The sequence below is a fragment of the Simochromis diagramma genome, unplaced genomic scaffold, assembly GCF_900408965.1.
Source record: "Simochromis diagramma unplaced genomic scaffold, fSimDia1.1 OVJJ01000596.1, whole genome shotgun sequence".
NCBI classification, from domain to species: domain Eukaryota; kingdom Metazoa; phylum Chordata; class Actinopteri; order Cichliformes; family Cichlidae; genus Simochromis; species Simochromis diagramma.
In genome coordinates, this window is record NW_024387245.1 from 8,910,086 (window position 1) to 8,925,901 (window position 15,816).

The following is a 15,816-nucleotide window of genomic DNA, read 5'->3' on the forward strand; positions in this document are numbered from 1 at the left end:
TCAGGTGCCAAACCGGTCAATCTGTATTTAAAGAGCTGAAATTTCTCTGTGATGTCTGGCTGTGCGTGTGTTTTTTCCTAGCGTGTGTGTGTTTGATGTGATGAGAGAGCCCTCGCTGGATTTGGACGCTCGATATTTCATTTGCTTGTATTTCTGTGATATGTCAGAAAGCAGAATATGTGACTCGAAGAGAAAGCTTTGAGACATCTGACAGATTATTTTAATCTGCTCATACAGTGTTACTACAACAAATCCAACAGTCAAACTTGGGGTACTTAATAATCTTTTCCCTGCTGCAGGGAATAAAGTTACACTTGTCAAATAACAAGTGCCGGAGTCCAGACACTTCCATTAGTTAAACAGTGAAATGAAATCACAAAACTTGAAGCTGTCTCATAGATCTCTTTTTGAGATGATTCAAAACCCTTTGAGGCCCACTGAAGTCGTTTGTGTGACCACATATATTTAAATATCTCTTCATGGAAATAAAAAGACACTATTCATTTTGTGTTTGCAGAATATCACTTCCAGTTTGAGAGCCTCTCCGGTCCCGTATAGTGCACTATGATGGCTCTCAATCCATAGATCATGAATCGCACCCTTGACCCTCCCTCACTTAGAATATCTTAAGAAAATATCAGAGCCTTCATTAATATGCAGTCTTCATGTTGGAAAGTATTAATATTTACTGGCAAAACTCAGTCAAGAAAAACAGGCTAATCTCTATTGGTTCTACACGAAGCATATGTTGTGCAAAGCTACATCAATCTTGAATGATTAGGAGCAGCTACTGTGCAATGAATCTCTCAACGCTTCAGCCTGTTTTGGTTGCACGCAGTTAGCATGAAACTTGCTAAATTAGTCTGTCTATCCACCAATTAACACTTAGATGATTAATTGTGTTTTGCCAGTGCTCTTTTGGTGTAGAGGAGAGAAATCTAACGAAACAAGTGGATAGAAAAGAAACACTTTACCTGTTAACCATCTGCAGTATAATACATCACCGAGAGAAAATGCGAGCATCGACATAAAAATTATGCTTTTTACGTGTGTCACTGAGCTAATCAGCAGTAGTGGCTAAATATTAGCAACAGACAGGGTATAAGGTTGCGTGTGTGTGTGTGGTGAACATCGCCACTGGTTTATGACAATGATGAGACGACGGACGAATGGCTCCCAGAGGTGTAAACAGAGCTAGTGTGAAGACAGGCTGTCTCCAGACCCGCTATCACATCCGTAATTCCTGCCCCAGCAAATAGTGGAAGCAGGACTTCTAGGACCCACTATCAAGCTAACAAGACTAATCAGCATTTTTTTTTTCTTTTTTGGATAAAATATCAGCCTTAGGAGAGGGAGGTGAGATGGTCAGAAAGCTTGTGTGTTGCATGGAGTGTGTACTGTGTAGTATGCAGGGGTGAGAGGCCAGGGGACAGTGCAGGCCCCTGCAGAGCACTGATAAGAGCTTGTTTACCTTCCTGTGGATGGTCAGGCCTCAATCTGCAGTCGCGGAAGCGCCAGGACAATAGGTGTGTGTGTGTGTGTGTGTGTGGAATCAAGAGAGAAACTTGAGCTAGCCTTGAAGCTCCCCTTTCCCTCTCTGACTAACTAGGGTAGGACTGCTGACCCTCCCTCCACATTCCCCGTCACGACTCTGTCGCCCGACCCTGGACACAAACAGTTTACTTGACCCCAAGGGACCATGGGAGACAGCTGGTCTTGATGTTGTTTGCTGTCAGGGTTTCCCCCTCCTGTTTTTTTTTTCTCCCTTTCCTCTCTCCTTCCTTTCTTTCTCTTTCTCTCTCGCTTTTAAACCATCCTACTGCAAGTTTTGCAAGGCTTCGTTTTGCATACACTCCAGGCAAGTAGCTCCATTTTTCCACAGAGACTCACAATGAGGGTGTGCGTGAAAGATCGGGCATGAAATCAAGCCTGCCTGCTTGCTTTCCTGAGGTGAATGAAAAGGCAGCAAGTTATTGAACAGCAAGTACTCAGTGCTTTGAATCAAAATCAGCATTTAGTTAGGGTGTGATGGAACTTTTTAAATTCAAGGACTCGCTGGTGGCTGTCAGCATTCTGCACGGTGGGGTTGCTTCAAGTTAACGAAAACAGTCCTGGGCTTTTGAGATCTTTAAGAACGCCTTAAAACATCACGTAAAACTACCCAAATCGCGCATGTTTGTGGCGAATAATGCAACTAAATAATTATTTGTGTGTGCTGACTGACTATGTGCAACATCAGTCTCTGCAAAACCAAAACTGTTTGAATATACCAAGCACGATTTCTCTGGGGTTCATTACATCAAGGGTGCTTTCCCATAAAAGAGATGTTGTATTTGCTGTTCACAGGCTTCTAGTCTTCTTTAATGTTATTGCTCCCATTACCGGAGTCAGCTTTAGTCCTTTTTATTTTTGCTGACCAATGACATGCTGACACCCTAGAATATATTCAAAATGAGAAGCTGACTGAAAAGTGAACTTTACTTTTTGCATATATGTGCTTCTCCTTTTCCTGGCAGTTATAGACAGTCTGGAGCCATAGTGAATAATTTCTAGGATTTGGGATGTAAGCAAGAGAGTTATACTGAAATGCACTGTGTGCACATAAGTAATGGTTAGCTAACATATTCTTTAAAAAAAAAAAGGTCAAATACATACAAATACAGAGAGGTGTTATGTTATAGTACTTGTAGCACTGAAAGCATAGAGTTCCACATATCCCCATTCAGCCTATCAAATGCTAGCGCCAGTGCACAGGTGCCCGTATTATACTATTTCCTAGCATTTGTAATAACTTGATTACCTTGGGAACATTCAGCTTGTTCTTTTGTGGATTCACAAACACTTACTTGACGCTGGTAGCATATTATGTGTTGACTAGACAGTATATGTTTTAAATTTTTGTAGAGAAGATTTGCTTCCCATGAACGTGTTACAACAAATTTTACACAAATGTAAAAGGAACAGATTTGAGTTTGAACACGTATCAAGTTAGGATATCAGCAATGTGTAGGGTACCTTTGATCTTAATAATGATAAATCACCTCCAAGTCTCCAAGCACAGCCTCTGGCCTCAGTTCAGCTACACTGCACTCTTCATAATTATGTGGCTCCCTCCTGGACAGTGATACTTCATTTGAGAGGTTCAGGTTGGCATCTCGAATTAATTACATTTTTCCAAAGTGTTTTAATTTAAATCTGGAAACAATGTGGAAGAACACTTTGGTGCACACGTGGATAATGTGTTTAGTGGGGTGTTGCTGGTCAGTCAAGCTGCAGTCTAAAAATATTAAAATTAGCATAATGTAATTAATACATAAAAAAATAAGATGTCACACATTTCTCATCCTGAGACCAGACAAATCTGTGCTCTGTTTGTGAGGTTACTTTCTGACTCAGTCAGGTGATACTTTCGTAAAATGCTAGCGTTAGCATGATAACATTTTTACATAAAGAACCCGACCTGACCTCACTGCTAACTGAAACTAAGTGTAAAACAAGCGTGACAAAATAAAATGTAGCTTGCTGAGCTAAGCATAATAAAGTATGGCCGTTTATTGAATGAGCACTTGAGTACCAGTGTTGTTCACATTAATCAGATATTTTTATCCCTGTATTATCTTGTGTTGATATCTATGCAGTGTTTTACACTGCAGTAGTAGCCTGGGGATGGAATAGGGAACCATATGTATATGTGTTTTATGGTGTGTACGTGTTTGTGGTGAGATGAGAAGGTGGGTTTTGTCAAAACATGTGCATTTGATATTGTTACCTGCTTAGGGATTACCGATGGAAATTAGCTAGTAGCTACAGCGCTGTGCAAAGGTCTTGAGCCACACTTCATTACTTTATATTTTTACAGGAACATGGGAAATAGGTGCAGCAATGTATTGAAACTTGTGCAGACTTAAATGGGAATACAGTATATAAGGCAAAAACATAGTTTGTACAATCCTAATAAGCTTGGAAATCTATATTTTCTAAGACAGATTTTATTTTTCAAGAAAATCTGAACTGAATAAAGTCAAGCTTTATTGCCATTTCTTCTGTCTTCAGGGGTACTTCCGCAGGCTTCTTGAAGGACACTCAGAGGTCTTCTTTGAATGTTGGCTGCCTTTTATTCTGTTCTCTGTCAAGATGATCCCACACTGCTTAAATAATGTTGAGGTCAGGGCTCTGGGGAGATCAGTGCACGACTGATACTGTTCCATTGTGTGCTGTTCTATTCAGGTATAATTTTGCTGCATTGCTAGTGTGTTTTTCAGGCCATTCTCATGATGAAAAATGCATACATTGTCAGTCGTGTGGTTTCCAGCTGGTATTGCATGGTCAATCTAGCGTCATTTTTCTGTGTTTGTAATTCAATCAGTTTTAACAAGATGCCCAACACCACTGGCAGAATGAAGCCCCAAACAATGACAGCACCTTCACTGTGTTTCAGATGGTTGTAGACGCTCACTGTTGTACCTCTTTCCTGACCTCCTCCATACATATTGATGATGATTTGAACCAGAATTTTAAAATATCAATTCATCACTCTATAAGAACTGTTGCCACTGATTTTCAGTCCAGTTCTTGTGTAATTTGGCATACATCAGCCTTTTCTGACCATTTCACTTCTTTAAGAATGGCTGCTTGACAGTCAGCCTTCCACTGACACCATTTCTGATGAGGCTCCAGTGAACAGTAAATGGATCAACTAAGGGCCCAGATGCAGGTCCTGTGTAAAATTGTGTTGTCTTTGTCAATTTTTGTAACTAAAGAAGTGTTTTTGCAACACGCTGCTACTAACAAAGGGCCTAAAAATACAATTTAAAGTTGGTTCTTTGATAAGTTGTATGTTATATGTGACCACAACGCTGGTTCATCCCTCAAGATTGTCCCTTTTTGAAGTTTGAACAATTCATAGATGGGTGTTAAGTAGCTTAACAAAAAAAATATTTAAAAAACCAAAATAATCATTCCTATTGAAATGGTAAAGTACAAGGATGAAAGTGAGTTAGAAGCAGCCAATGTCCAAAAGGAAAATAAAGTTTGAAAGGCCTACAAAAAAAACCTTGAGAACTACTGCTGAAGACCTCAAATCTGTCTCCTTGGAATACAAAAAAATGAGGGGTGGGTCAGGACTTTCACACAGTACTTCAAATCTGATAGACTGCATCTCTACTCATTGAGTTCAGTATTTGTATGCATAATTGCTAACAAATAAATAAATAAAGTAGAGCTATGAAGCAGAGCATAGTTGATGTCAAGCTGATCCTCAGATTTCCTAAAATGGGCACAGTGTTGATGCTGGATTAATGGTCCCATGCACAATTGAACATGTGGAAAACGGATGTCTGTCATTTTCTGAGTCCGTCTCCCATCCTCTGGTAGAATGCCCTGAAGGTTAAGAAAGCAAGAGCAGATAGAACCTGGACACGCAAAGGGACCAGATGGACCCCCCCCTCAGACAAGTGTGTCATGCAGTATGGTTTTCATCAGTCACAGGTATCGGCTTAATCCGCAAATATGAACCTTGTCCAAAGTCTCTTTTACAAACAGCAAATTGACAATTATTGATTTTGACTACAGACTTGGTTTTATTTTATAAGCTTTCGATCGGTTTGCTACGATTGGGTTTCATCGGTCTCCCGTTGAATAAAACTGTCTTCACGTCTGTTTTCATAAGAGATGGATTTCTAAGTAGCCTGTTTAGGTCTATAAAATAACAGACATGACATATACAACTACTGAAAAGGAAAGGAATAAAGATTAAAGAAGGCTTTAAGATCAAATCTTATTTCATGAATCGGGGGTATTTTCTGTCTTCAATTATGTTTTCTATTTATATCTACCCCTGATACCTAACATCTAAATAGAAAATCAGCAGCATCCATAAACACGTCTTCTCATGGAATGGAAAATGGAGGCGACTGATATAAGTAGATAAAGAGGACAGCGAATGAAATAGTTCTTCTATACCTCATTTACCAGCAGACCGCTTAGCGAGGCCATTGGCATTTCCGGGGGCAAGAGGGCAAAATGAATGTTCTTCATATCCGATGGTGACTCATAAAAAAAGGAGGCTGGTGACACAAGCATGCACAAGCACGCAAACATACACGCACATTCTTGTGTGGTCAGTGTGATTTATACCCAGAGCTCTTGGGCAACAGTCATGGGCCGTTGACTCTATGACAGCAGAACAAGAGAGAAATAACTTTATGGTTGTGGTTATTGAGCAACAAACATTAACACAGAAGAGCAGAATAACAGGAAGCCAGCCTTGACCTCTGGGGTGAGAGGCAGAGGGAAAAAAAAAAGAGAACGCAAAGTATGGATGGCTCCCCATCTGGATTTTCAGGAAAACTTTTAGTTTGATGCTGAGCAGACTGAGGAACAGTGAAGATGACGATTTACAAATGATACAGGCCTCCCAAGTCCCTCAATTTGTGCCAAATATGTTCCTAACTTCATGGAATAATGAGACGACTTGTTCCACAATCTAAGAGGGAAAAAAACACCACGTGGAACATAAAAAGATGCATCACTTCTACAGTGCACAAAAGTGATGCGATAACAGTGATATAACTGAGTTTAAATTAAAAGCAGCCTATTTTCATCAGGGATATCTTAGGTCACAGGTAATGTGAGGAGAAAAAAACATGTGAATTTACCAATTGAATACCCCCCCCCCCCAAACAAAAGAAAAAACACAAAAAACCAGCCCATTAAAGGAGACAAAGAGCTGATTATGTAACATGCTCTTGCTCCCACTATCTTGCCGTTGTTTGTTGCATTCATCCATTTCTGTCCCATTTTTATCACAATCTCTGGCCACTCTCGCCCACCAGCAGTGATGACATTGCCTCAAACAAGGCCGCTGATTAGTGCCACTTCTAAATAAGGCACATCCGGTTAGCTTTCCAATCCTCGTAATGTATCCATTAACCCCTTCCACCCTATTCTCCTGTCTCTGTCTCGCTTGCCTCACTCCAGATCTCCTCTGTGATGAATTGTGGCCTGCTAGGTAAACAGACCAAATGCATCATAAAAGCCAGTGGAGCGCAGTGTTATGCAGCATTTGCTTAGTAAATTCGTCGCTTCTGTCATGATACCACGCTCGCTCACTTATGTGCTTCGGTGCCAGCTGCTTTGAGGGTGATTGAGGCATGAATAGTGGATGTTTCGGCATATGTTGCGTATATTCATCACACAATGGATATGCTTATCTTATTTTTGAGTGTAGATCAGTTCTGACTGATTTAATGAAAGCTCATTCCATGTGCAGGTGGGCTAAGGAAGACTCTGTAAGGAGTAAATCCAAACTAGTGACTGTGTCAGCCATGATGTGGCTGTGACTAGTGCCAGAAAACTTCTAGAATAACCCACTTAAACTCTGTCATCTATAGTCAGCGAACGGTGAGCGATGGGCAAGGAAAGCGATCTCTAATTGAGCTGGAAAAAGCCTCTGACCTTTTTTCTTGAGGAAAGAGGAAGTTTGTTGGAGAATATTTTGTCCCTGGCAACTTTATACAGGTTAGAATAAGCATGCGTGCACACATATTCATTTTAGTCTAGCACAATAGATCTCTGGCACACAGACACACATACACAGTCCAGGTCAAATACCAGGCATTTATACCCACCCTCACCAGTGATCATACACCCTTGGCTGGATTAATTCAGCCTCCCAAGACTTGGATCCTCAGGTTAAACAGCAGTCTTCTAGCAGGGAGCAGAGTGAGCACGGTGATGAATGACCGCAGCCCCGTGTCCTGACACGTCTGATAAACGTGAACCAGCGGATCTGTTTTTAAACAATGTAGTCCTACCCACACATTTAACATCCATTCTCTGCGACCAGGGGAAAGCTTTCAAAATGATTAATAACAAATTTAGCCCTGTTCTGACAAGAAATCTGTAACATTGCTGGGTTTATCTTTCTTTTAAATAATAGCGTTTTGGCTTTCACACATGAAGGTTTTCTTTTGGTTTTTCTCCTGTTATGTCAAAATATGACAGGATTGTTACAGATGGATTCAAATTCTTGCAATAAGATATGAGACTAGAGAATAAAGGGAGTTTCATATTAAGGTTGTGAGCAGTGTTGGTCAAGTTACTTGAAAAAGGTAATCAGTAACTAATTACTGATTACTTCCCCCAAAAAGTAATCCCGTTACTTTACTGATTACTTATTTTCAAAAGTAATTAATTACTTAGTTACTTAGTTACTTTTTAAAAACACGATTTACAACCTGAATAGGTAATAAAGCGATAGGTCTTTCAGCCCAATTCTACTTTTTCTGCATAATCCATCATACAAAATGTAATCAAATGGAAAAGTCCCTTTTTAAAACTTGTTTTATTAGTTTTAATCTTTTAACTTCATGCATCAAGCAAATTTTTTTTTGTGTTTACACTCACTCTTTCAAATAGATGCAAGTAAAACACAGCAGAAAATAAATAAAAAATCAGCCTCGCAAAAAATCACGGTTTTAGTAACGCAGTAACGCAGCGTTCCTACGGGAAGTAACGGTAATTTAATTACCGTTTTTGCAATAGTTACAAGTAACGCGTTGCTGCCCATCTCTGGTTGTAAGCAATAAATTATTTACTGCAACTTAAAAACATGCTGCTGTTCATATTTAACTATTCTTTCTTCATTTCTTTCAGCCACAAGTCAGACATGCACCCCGGGGACTTCAAAAGGTGAGAAAGGCAGTCCGTGGATCGTGAATGAGATTGGCTGTTGGACCAGTTTTGTCAGAGAGGACAAGGCAGAGGTCCACATCTTTAAACTGAACTTTAATAACCCGGTAAGCATGTCAAAGTTATTTGAGTCTATCTAAGTTAGATATAATAATCTGTAAAAATTGTCATCAAGTTTAAAAAAATCCAGTTTGACTGAGAGTGTTGTACACCGAGCTCGTCTGAGCTAAATTATTTTTATGGAAAGAAGTAATAACCTGAAAAGTAGTGGTAAAATTCAAATAAAACTTTAGGTAAACATCACAATGTAGAAAGTTCAAATGTTTCACAATCAAACTGCTGCCATCTGTCAAACACGGCTTAGTTGTCATTTAATCCCAAATTCCCCTGTGCGACAGGGATACGTTATCGTTTGCTCATTCATCATACTTCTGATGGAATAGTATGTCAGGTGCTGTCATGCTGAAAAGGAGAAAGCTCTGCACCTATGTTCACCTCACAGTTCACAGCATTCCTAAAATGAAATGTTTCATTCCACTGAACTATCATTACACTGAGTTTAATGATGCTCATTTACTTATTTATAGAGTTATCAGATGTTATGCAATGTGGGACAGTATTAAAGCTGAGTCAGTTTTAAAAACTGACCATACCCAGTAAAAAGAAGCATGCACTGTGATTATGCACATTTAACTTTAAATATATCAGTTTTTTTTGCATGATATTTTCTATGACGTATGAACACCACAAGAACTTTTGCAATCAACAGTCCAAAATTCAAAATAAATACTTGAACTAAAACTTGCACAAAATCAAAACCCCTTTTATACAGTATGTGAGTAATCACCAATTCAACCAATCTCCACAATATGCAGAACTACACTCATCAAAAGCACCAGCAAACACCCTCCTTTCCCTTTCTTGCTCCATCTCTAAACCTTGGTGTAACTGGCAAAATATCAGACAGCTTGTTGCAATTTTTGGCCTTGAAGTAAATGGAAGATTGTGTAACGGCAGAACTTGTTTTAGGGACGAAGCCCTCATTGTTAGCAGTTGACCTTTAGTTTCTAATCAAAAGGCTTCAGCAAGATTTACAAAGCTTATAATGATGGCAGTGCAGTTATTTAAGATAAGATAAGATAAGATAAGATAAGATAAGATAAAACTTTATTAATCCCTCGGGTGGGTTCCTCTGGGAAATTCGGTTTCTGGGAAATTTCTCAGTACCTTGACAAAAATTAATTCTCAGAGTTCAGCACTTTACTGATTATGTCACAGTAATTATGCAGTTTTTACTTCTTGTCTATAACTTTTTGGGCTTTTCAATGTTGTGACGGGGGCTTTCAGAGACCAGCGCGAACGATGAATGTTCCTTATTCATTTCTAAAAATATCAATGCTACATTTGAGCATGTTCTTCTAACCAAGTGAAGCATCCAAAAAAACACCTCAGTGTTCGAACACATCGTTTGACACCGTCCCACACAGAGTGAGGTCATTAATTTCGCAAGAAATAAAACTGGCATAGGATGGAGCATATAATTTACACACTTGATATAGTTTGACAGATATGATTTTATTCAGTTTAATGTGTTCAAATTAATGAATAACAGTGTTAAAAGCACCGCATAGACCATTAAACACTCCTCTTCTTTATGTAAATTGATGACCTGTGAATAAAAAGAAAAATACATAATGACTTAATTATGAAGGAAATATGTTAAAGTATTCCTTTTTAAAAAAAAATGTAAAACAGTCTGTGTGCTTTACTGTATCAGACATTATGCTGTGGTGAGGTAAATAAGTGCAGCTTCAAAAGAGTCTTATTCCTTTTAAAGGCACATTTTCAGCTGGATGGGAAAGGATGAAGGATATATTTTAGTATTCAAATTAGAAAAAGAACAGGTGTAATTGTATGAATTAATGATGGCTGAGCTCCTTTAGAACTTGGGTAATGTGCATACGTGTTCACAGTGCCTTGCCTTAAAATGGATGGATGTTATTGTTTAGTTGTCAAACCTGCAGCTTTCCTTCTCTGACAACTCATAATGTCGTTGTAACGCAGAGATGTAAAGACCTTGTATTACCGCGGAAGCACTAGCTGGTAGTCGGGCCGTACGCGTGTCTTAGTGCAGTTGAACATAATCCACAAAGTCCGCTTGTAGTCGAAAAACAAACAGGCAAACATTTATTTCCACAGTTTGAAATACAGTGATCCATTTCTGAGTAAACTAAGAGATGATTAGACCTTTATCCTATACACCTTGAGTTAGCAAAGATGCACTGCTACCTGTCTTATGTAAAGTCTTGATAAGGAACAGCTTTTGTAGGTTGGAAAATCTGTCATGTGATCTGGGATCTTACTGCTGATGTGTGTCAGGCATGAAAACAAAACTGTAGGCTAAAAAAGTCCTATGGGGGATCAATGTGTGGAACCTGGCATTTTATGAGAGACACACACTAAAGATAATAGTGTATCTGGTATGTTTTTTAAAAAATGCACATTTTACCGTATTTGGTCAACATTGTGCGCAGACTTTCCCTGACTCTGAATAAATAAGCTTTTAAACATCTTCCCACATTACAAAACATAAACACACTCCTTTCCCAACTTTATCAGCCTGACAACTAGCTAACCATTAACAGATGCCAGATGCGACAGAAACGCAGCTTTTTTCAACCCCTTTTAAAAGCCACATTGTTCAATTTTGGTCTGTGTTTAAAGAATTCATTTTCCAGCTAAACAAACATATGCAGTAATTGCTGATAGGGTATTGGGATGTTTTGATTTTCAAACTTTTTGCTTCAGGGAATGTCAGTGAAAAGTAATTCCAGAAAAGTTCTAATCTATATGTTGTTATTGTTCGGCCAGACTCCATTTTTCACTGTCCAACATTGTCGGTCAGCTCGCATTAGTCATTTCTTTATCAGTGTCCTTTGTTTGTTTGCTTGCTTCTGCTGTTTGTTTTCACTTAGTCTATGTAGTATTTTTGCACAACTTCTGTTAAGCAAATGCTATTTATTGATCATCCCGTTTTATTTTTCACTGTATTGGTTTTTCGCCGTCATCTGGCAGAGATTATGAGAAGGGAAAAGCAGATGTGTGCAGCCTCGCTAAGACATTGTCACAGGATGGTGAAATACAATCCCTGCCTGCCCATCCATCAGCTCCAGAATTAATAAAAGCCTCAAGGTCCTTTCCTTTAACCTCTCCCAGGAAAGCCATTGAGAATCCTGTCATCCTTTAGCAGAAACGTTTACCAGCAAGCTAAACTGATTCAATTTGATTTCCACTGGAAAATGTTATGATATACAAAGAATCATTAACACAAGCGTCCTTAAGAATGAAGCTTGGTTACCTCACATATGGTTTTGTGGCTTTCTTTGCTTCGAGTAATGCTGCTAACATTGTGCAAGCACATCATTGTCTTTGTCTCAAAGACACAGTTACTGCTGCAAATGTCGTCAGGTCTTTAGTCTCATTTAATGGACTGTAAATCAGAAGAAAATGCAGTTTGATGACAAAACAGATTTAAAGCATATTAGAAAGGAAATGGTTCTCGGTCTTTTTATTAGGCCCGAAGAGTAAAATTAGGCACATTATGTTCTGTGGGAGAGGAAGAAAATTTAATTGCAAAAAGTTCTAAGGGTAGTTTGTGGAAAGAATGGCGCAAGCTCTCTGATTTTAAAAAAAGGTGAACTCTGTTTGAGACTGGTGAGAGTTCACAAAAGGAATTTGGTCTGCGATCTGTGTGATCCACTCAACACTGTGCATAATTGGCATATCCTGGTCTCTTGATGGGACCATGAGTGGACGTTTTATCATATCAAAAAGCAAGAAAAAAAGTGGACATGTGACCTCTTAACACATACCCCTTATCTGCTTTTGGCTGTCTGTTTATATAAAAAAAAAACTGTTCTTGTAAACAAAAAGAAAGGGGAACATATTCATCTTATGCCAGACTGTCCAGTCAAAAGGGAGGTTTGCTCTTGGATCCTCTTTTCTTTGTCCTCCAAATTGTCTTATCACCTTCTTCCCCATTCCTTTATTTTCATACTGATTTACAACCTGCCAGGAACAGTTGACTGTCACAGTTTGACCCCACAGAGAATTATAGAGGGAGCATCAAGGGGGTACACAGTCAGAGAGAATTCACTGGGAGGAGCCGCTTGCACAGGACTCATTGATGTCACACAGAGGCTTGGATAGTCAGGCTCTTGGCACAAGGCCGAGACGAGACCAAGAGAGCCAATTCAAGCCAAGGGAGAGAGTCAAAAGAATAACTGGAAACTGTATCAGCAAAGGCCCTTCAAAAAATGCTCTGAAGAAAAGAAAAAAAAAACCTGAAAAGGAAAACAATTGTATCTTGAAAGCACAGGAACAAAAGCAGCAAAGGTGAGTGATCAGGGTCAGAGTTCAAAAGGAAAGAAAGAAAGTCACAAAAGGATGAAGGGAAGTTAGACAGAAAGCTCATTAGAAAGGGGTATTTAAGGAAAACACCGCCGAGAGTTATCTCTGTATGAAGCACAATGAAGTCAGGAGGAAATGCCGTTCATTCATTTGCTCTACGCACATGTAACACAACAAGTGAGGCACAAACTAAATGTTACAAAAGAACCTCAGACCTCTCCAAGGTTAGTCTGTCTTCAGGGCAATCTAGCTGTATTCTTTTTCTTTTTTTTTTAAAATTTAATAATATATACCGTGCACAGAAGATGGAATCAAAAATGTGATTTCCTGTGGCTCACCTTGCCACATTCACACAGTATTGCACATGTTATGCATTTATAGAGACTGACACATGGAAATCATATACAGCAGTAGCTCATATTTTATGGCCACCTTCTGCACTGTTGCAGACAACTAGCATTATACGGTATGCTAATATGTTAGCCAATTATTTTTCAACACCCTTTGCAGGATTTTTTTTGTCTGTGATTTGATCTTATAGCCCCTGTCTTATTCACTGATATCTGATTTTCCTGTGGGCTATCACAGGAATTTTAAATTCCCCGACTTGTAGAACTGGGTCTATCTTTACATTCAAAGTGAGTGTGATGCTATTATGATGGGCAGAGCAGCATTTGAGTACTTGGATATCTAACAGCTTTAGACACTGTGTTCCAGGTTCTTGTGGTAAGTTATTATTTTCATGCCAAACCCTCCCCCTGTAGCGAACATGTTTCTTTTATAAGTAGTCCTAACCACTGATCTATTCAGATAAATTCCACTGTATCTTTACCTGGGACTGCAGTCACCCCTTTTAGACATTTTTCCTTTCAAACTGGGGACTGAACCCATTTATAAGATGCAGAAGTCATTAAGCACAAGCCTGCATGTACTAGACACCGGTTAAAGCTTGTGTCTCACTGTGTGTGTATATCAGTGATCCTTCTGTCCATAGCACTCAGCGTGCAAGGCTGTCTTTGAAATTCATCTGTGTTTGGTTTATAGGCAATTTGTCCATGGTCTCCTTAGACTTAATTTGCTCTGCTCTGTATGCGCTTGAAAATTTCCATAGCTTCAACCTGAGCTCATCACAATTCTCTTGGATCACACTCTGGCAACATCAGGTATCAAGTAAATGAATTTGATATGAGGGCTTCTTACTGTTTCCCCAGCAAGCTCATTGTGTCACTAACAGGTTCTGTCTGAAAACAATCTGCCTTCAAATACACACAATATAACAGAATAAAGCATTTGGTGTCAAAAAAAAGTTGTGAATGTTAACCTCCCATAAAAGCCTCACATTGGAGCAATACTTCCAAGTTTTTCCCCCCTTCTTCTTCTTCTTTTTTAAAGCTGTTGTTCATTTCTAATGCACTGAGTCATAAAATTGAGCTGATTACAAATCCATGACTCTTTCACTTTTCTAAACCTAATTATCTTGGGTCTCTTGCGGAAGTAAAAAGACCTGGGATTCATTGGAATTAAGTCTGTCGAAAAAATAAAAAGTCTTTAAACCCAGACTTATTATTCCACATTCAAAAGGTTTACTCACCACCACTTACATCCATAAATCTCTGCAGCACCAGCTTTGCCAAACGCATATGCGAAGCATAGTAATTAAGGCTGATTCATAGTGTGACTGGGGTGGTGATTAGCAAATCACATCACCATTATGTTACTGTGGTTAAAATATAGTTAATTGGATATTACATTATGTGTTGAATTATGTTGATAGAGTTTTATATGTAATATGCCTCATAACAACCACCAAGGTTAGCCATTGTTAAGGCAGCAGGTTGTGAATGAAACGAAGTAGATAAATTAATAATAAGACTGTACATAAGTAATTCTGACTACACCTTTAGGTAGGATAGTTTTAATGCAACCAAGACACAGAGTATACATTACACAAATGCATCTAATTGCACATCTGGTAAATAATTAATTTTATAGCTTTGCATGTTTTTTATGTCTCCTCCCTTGCATTGCATAGAAATGTAATAATAGAACCAAGCTACATTACCTCATAAATATCAGCGTCAGCTCAAAAGCAGGCATTTGAAGACTGTTTTCTTCTTGCCTGTTTTTGACTCTCTTCAAATGAGTGGTTGCACGTGTGTCTGGAGCGATCCACGTGTTGACATCTCATGGTTGCGAAAATAAGGAATAGTCACGTCCCCCCTGCTGAGATTTCCTCCAGCATGGAAATGAAATCAAAGTTGTGCGGTATTAAATTGGGGTTGGAACTATTTTTGTGTGCTGCAAGTAAAATATCTCCCTCCTCTGTCAACTTGAGGCCTATTAATTTAATGACAGATAGGGAAGGTTGCAAATTGGTGAGCAGCTCTACCCAAGACCTTCAAAGTTTGAGCACTGTTGAATTGTGATTCAGTGCAAAATGACCATAATAATGTTGGTCTTTTTATTTGCTCTCTGAAGTTTCAGAACTTTTCATTCTTCATGTCACAGGTTAGAAAATGCTTAAATCGCATTTGTGATGTTTTTCATCTTAAGCCAGTGTAATAATGTTTGAATTTCAGGAAAATATTACGTTTCAATTTTGCCTGTGCTAAAGGTTAATTCTTGTCATTTCATTACTGGATATTTTTCATTGTCTGCATTAATTCAGCCCCCCAAAAATGATGTAGCATAGCTGCTATGTATTCTGTTTTCCTT

General features: G+C 38.8%; 1 protein-coding gene across 4 annotated transcripts in view; it reads left to right on the plus strand.

Moving 5' to 3' along the window:
* The window catches only part of eng (endoglin), a 44,141-nt gene that overhangs the window by 8,856 nt on the left and 19,469 nt on the right, over positions 1-15,816 (plus strand). For all 4 annotated transcript variants that reach the window (XM_040053526.1, XM_040053529.1, XM_040053527.1 and 1 more), the window contains one exon: positions 8,656-8,798. In XM_040053526.1, the coding sequence (XP_039909460.1) occupies positions 8,656-8,798 (143 nt within the window). The remainder of the gene's footprint in view (positions 1-8,655; positions 8,799-15,816) is intronic.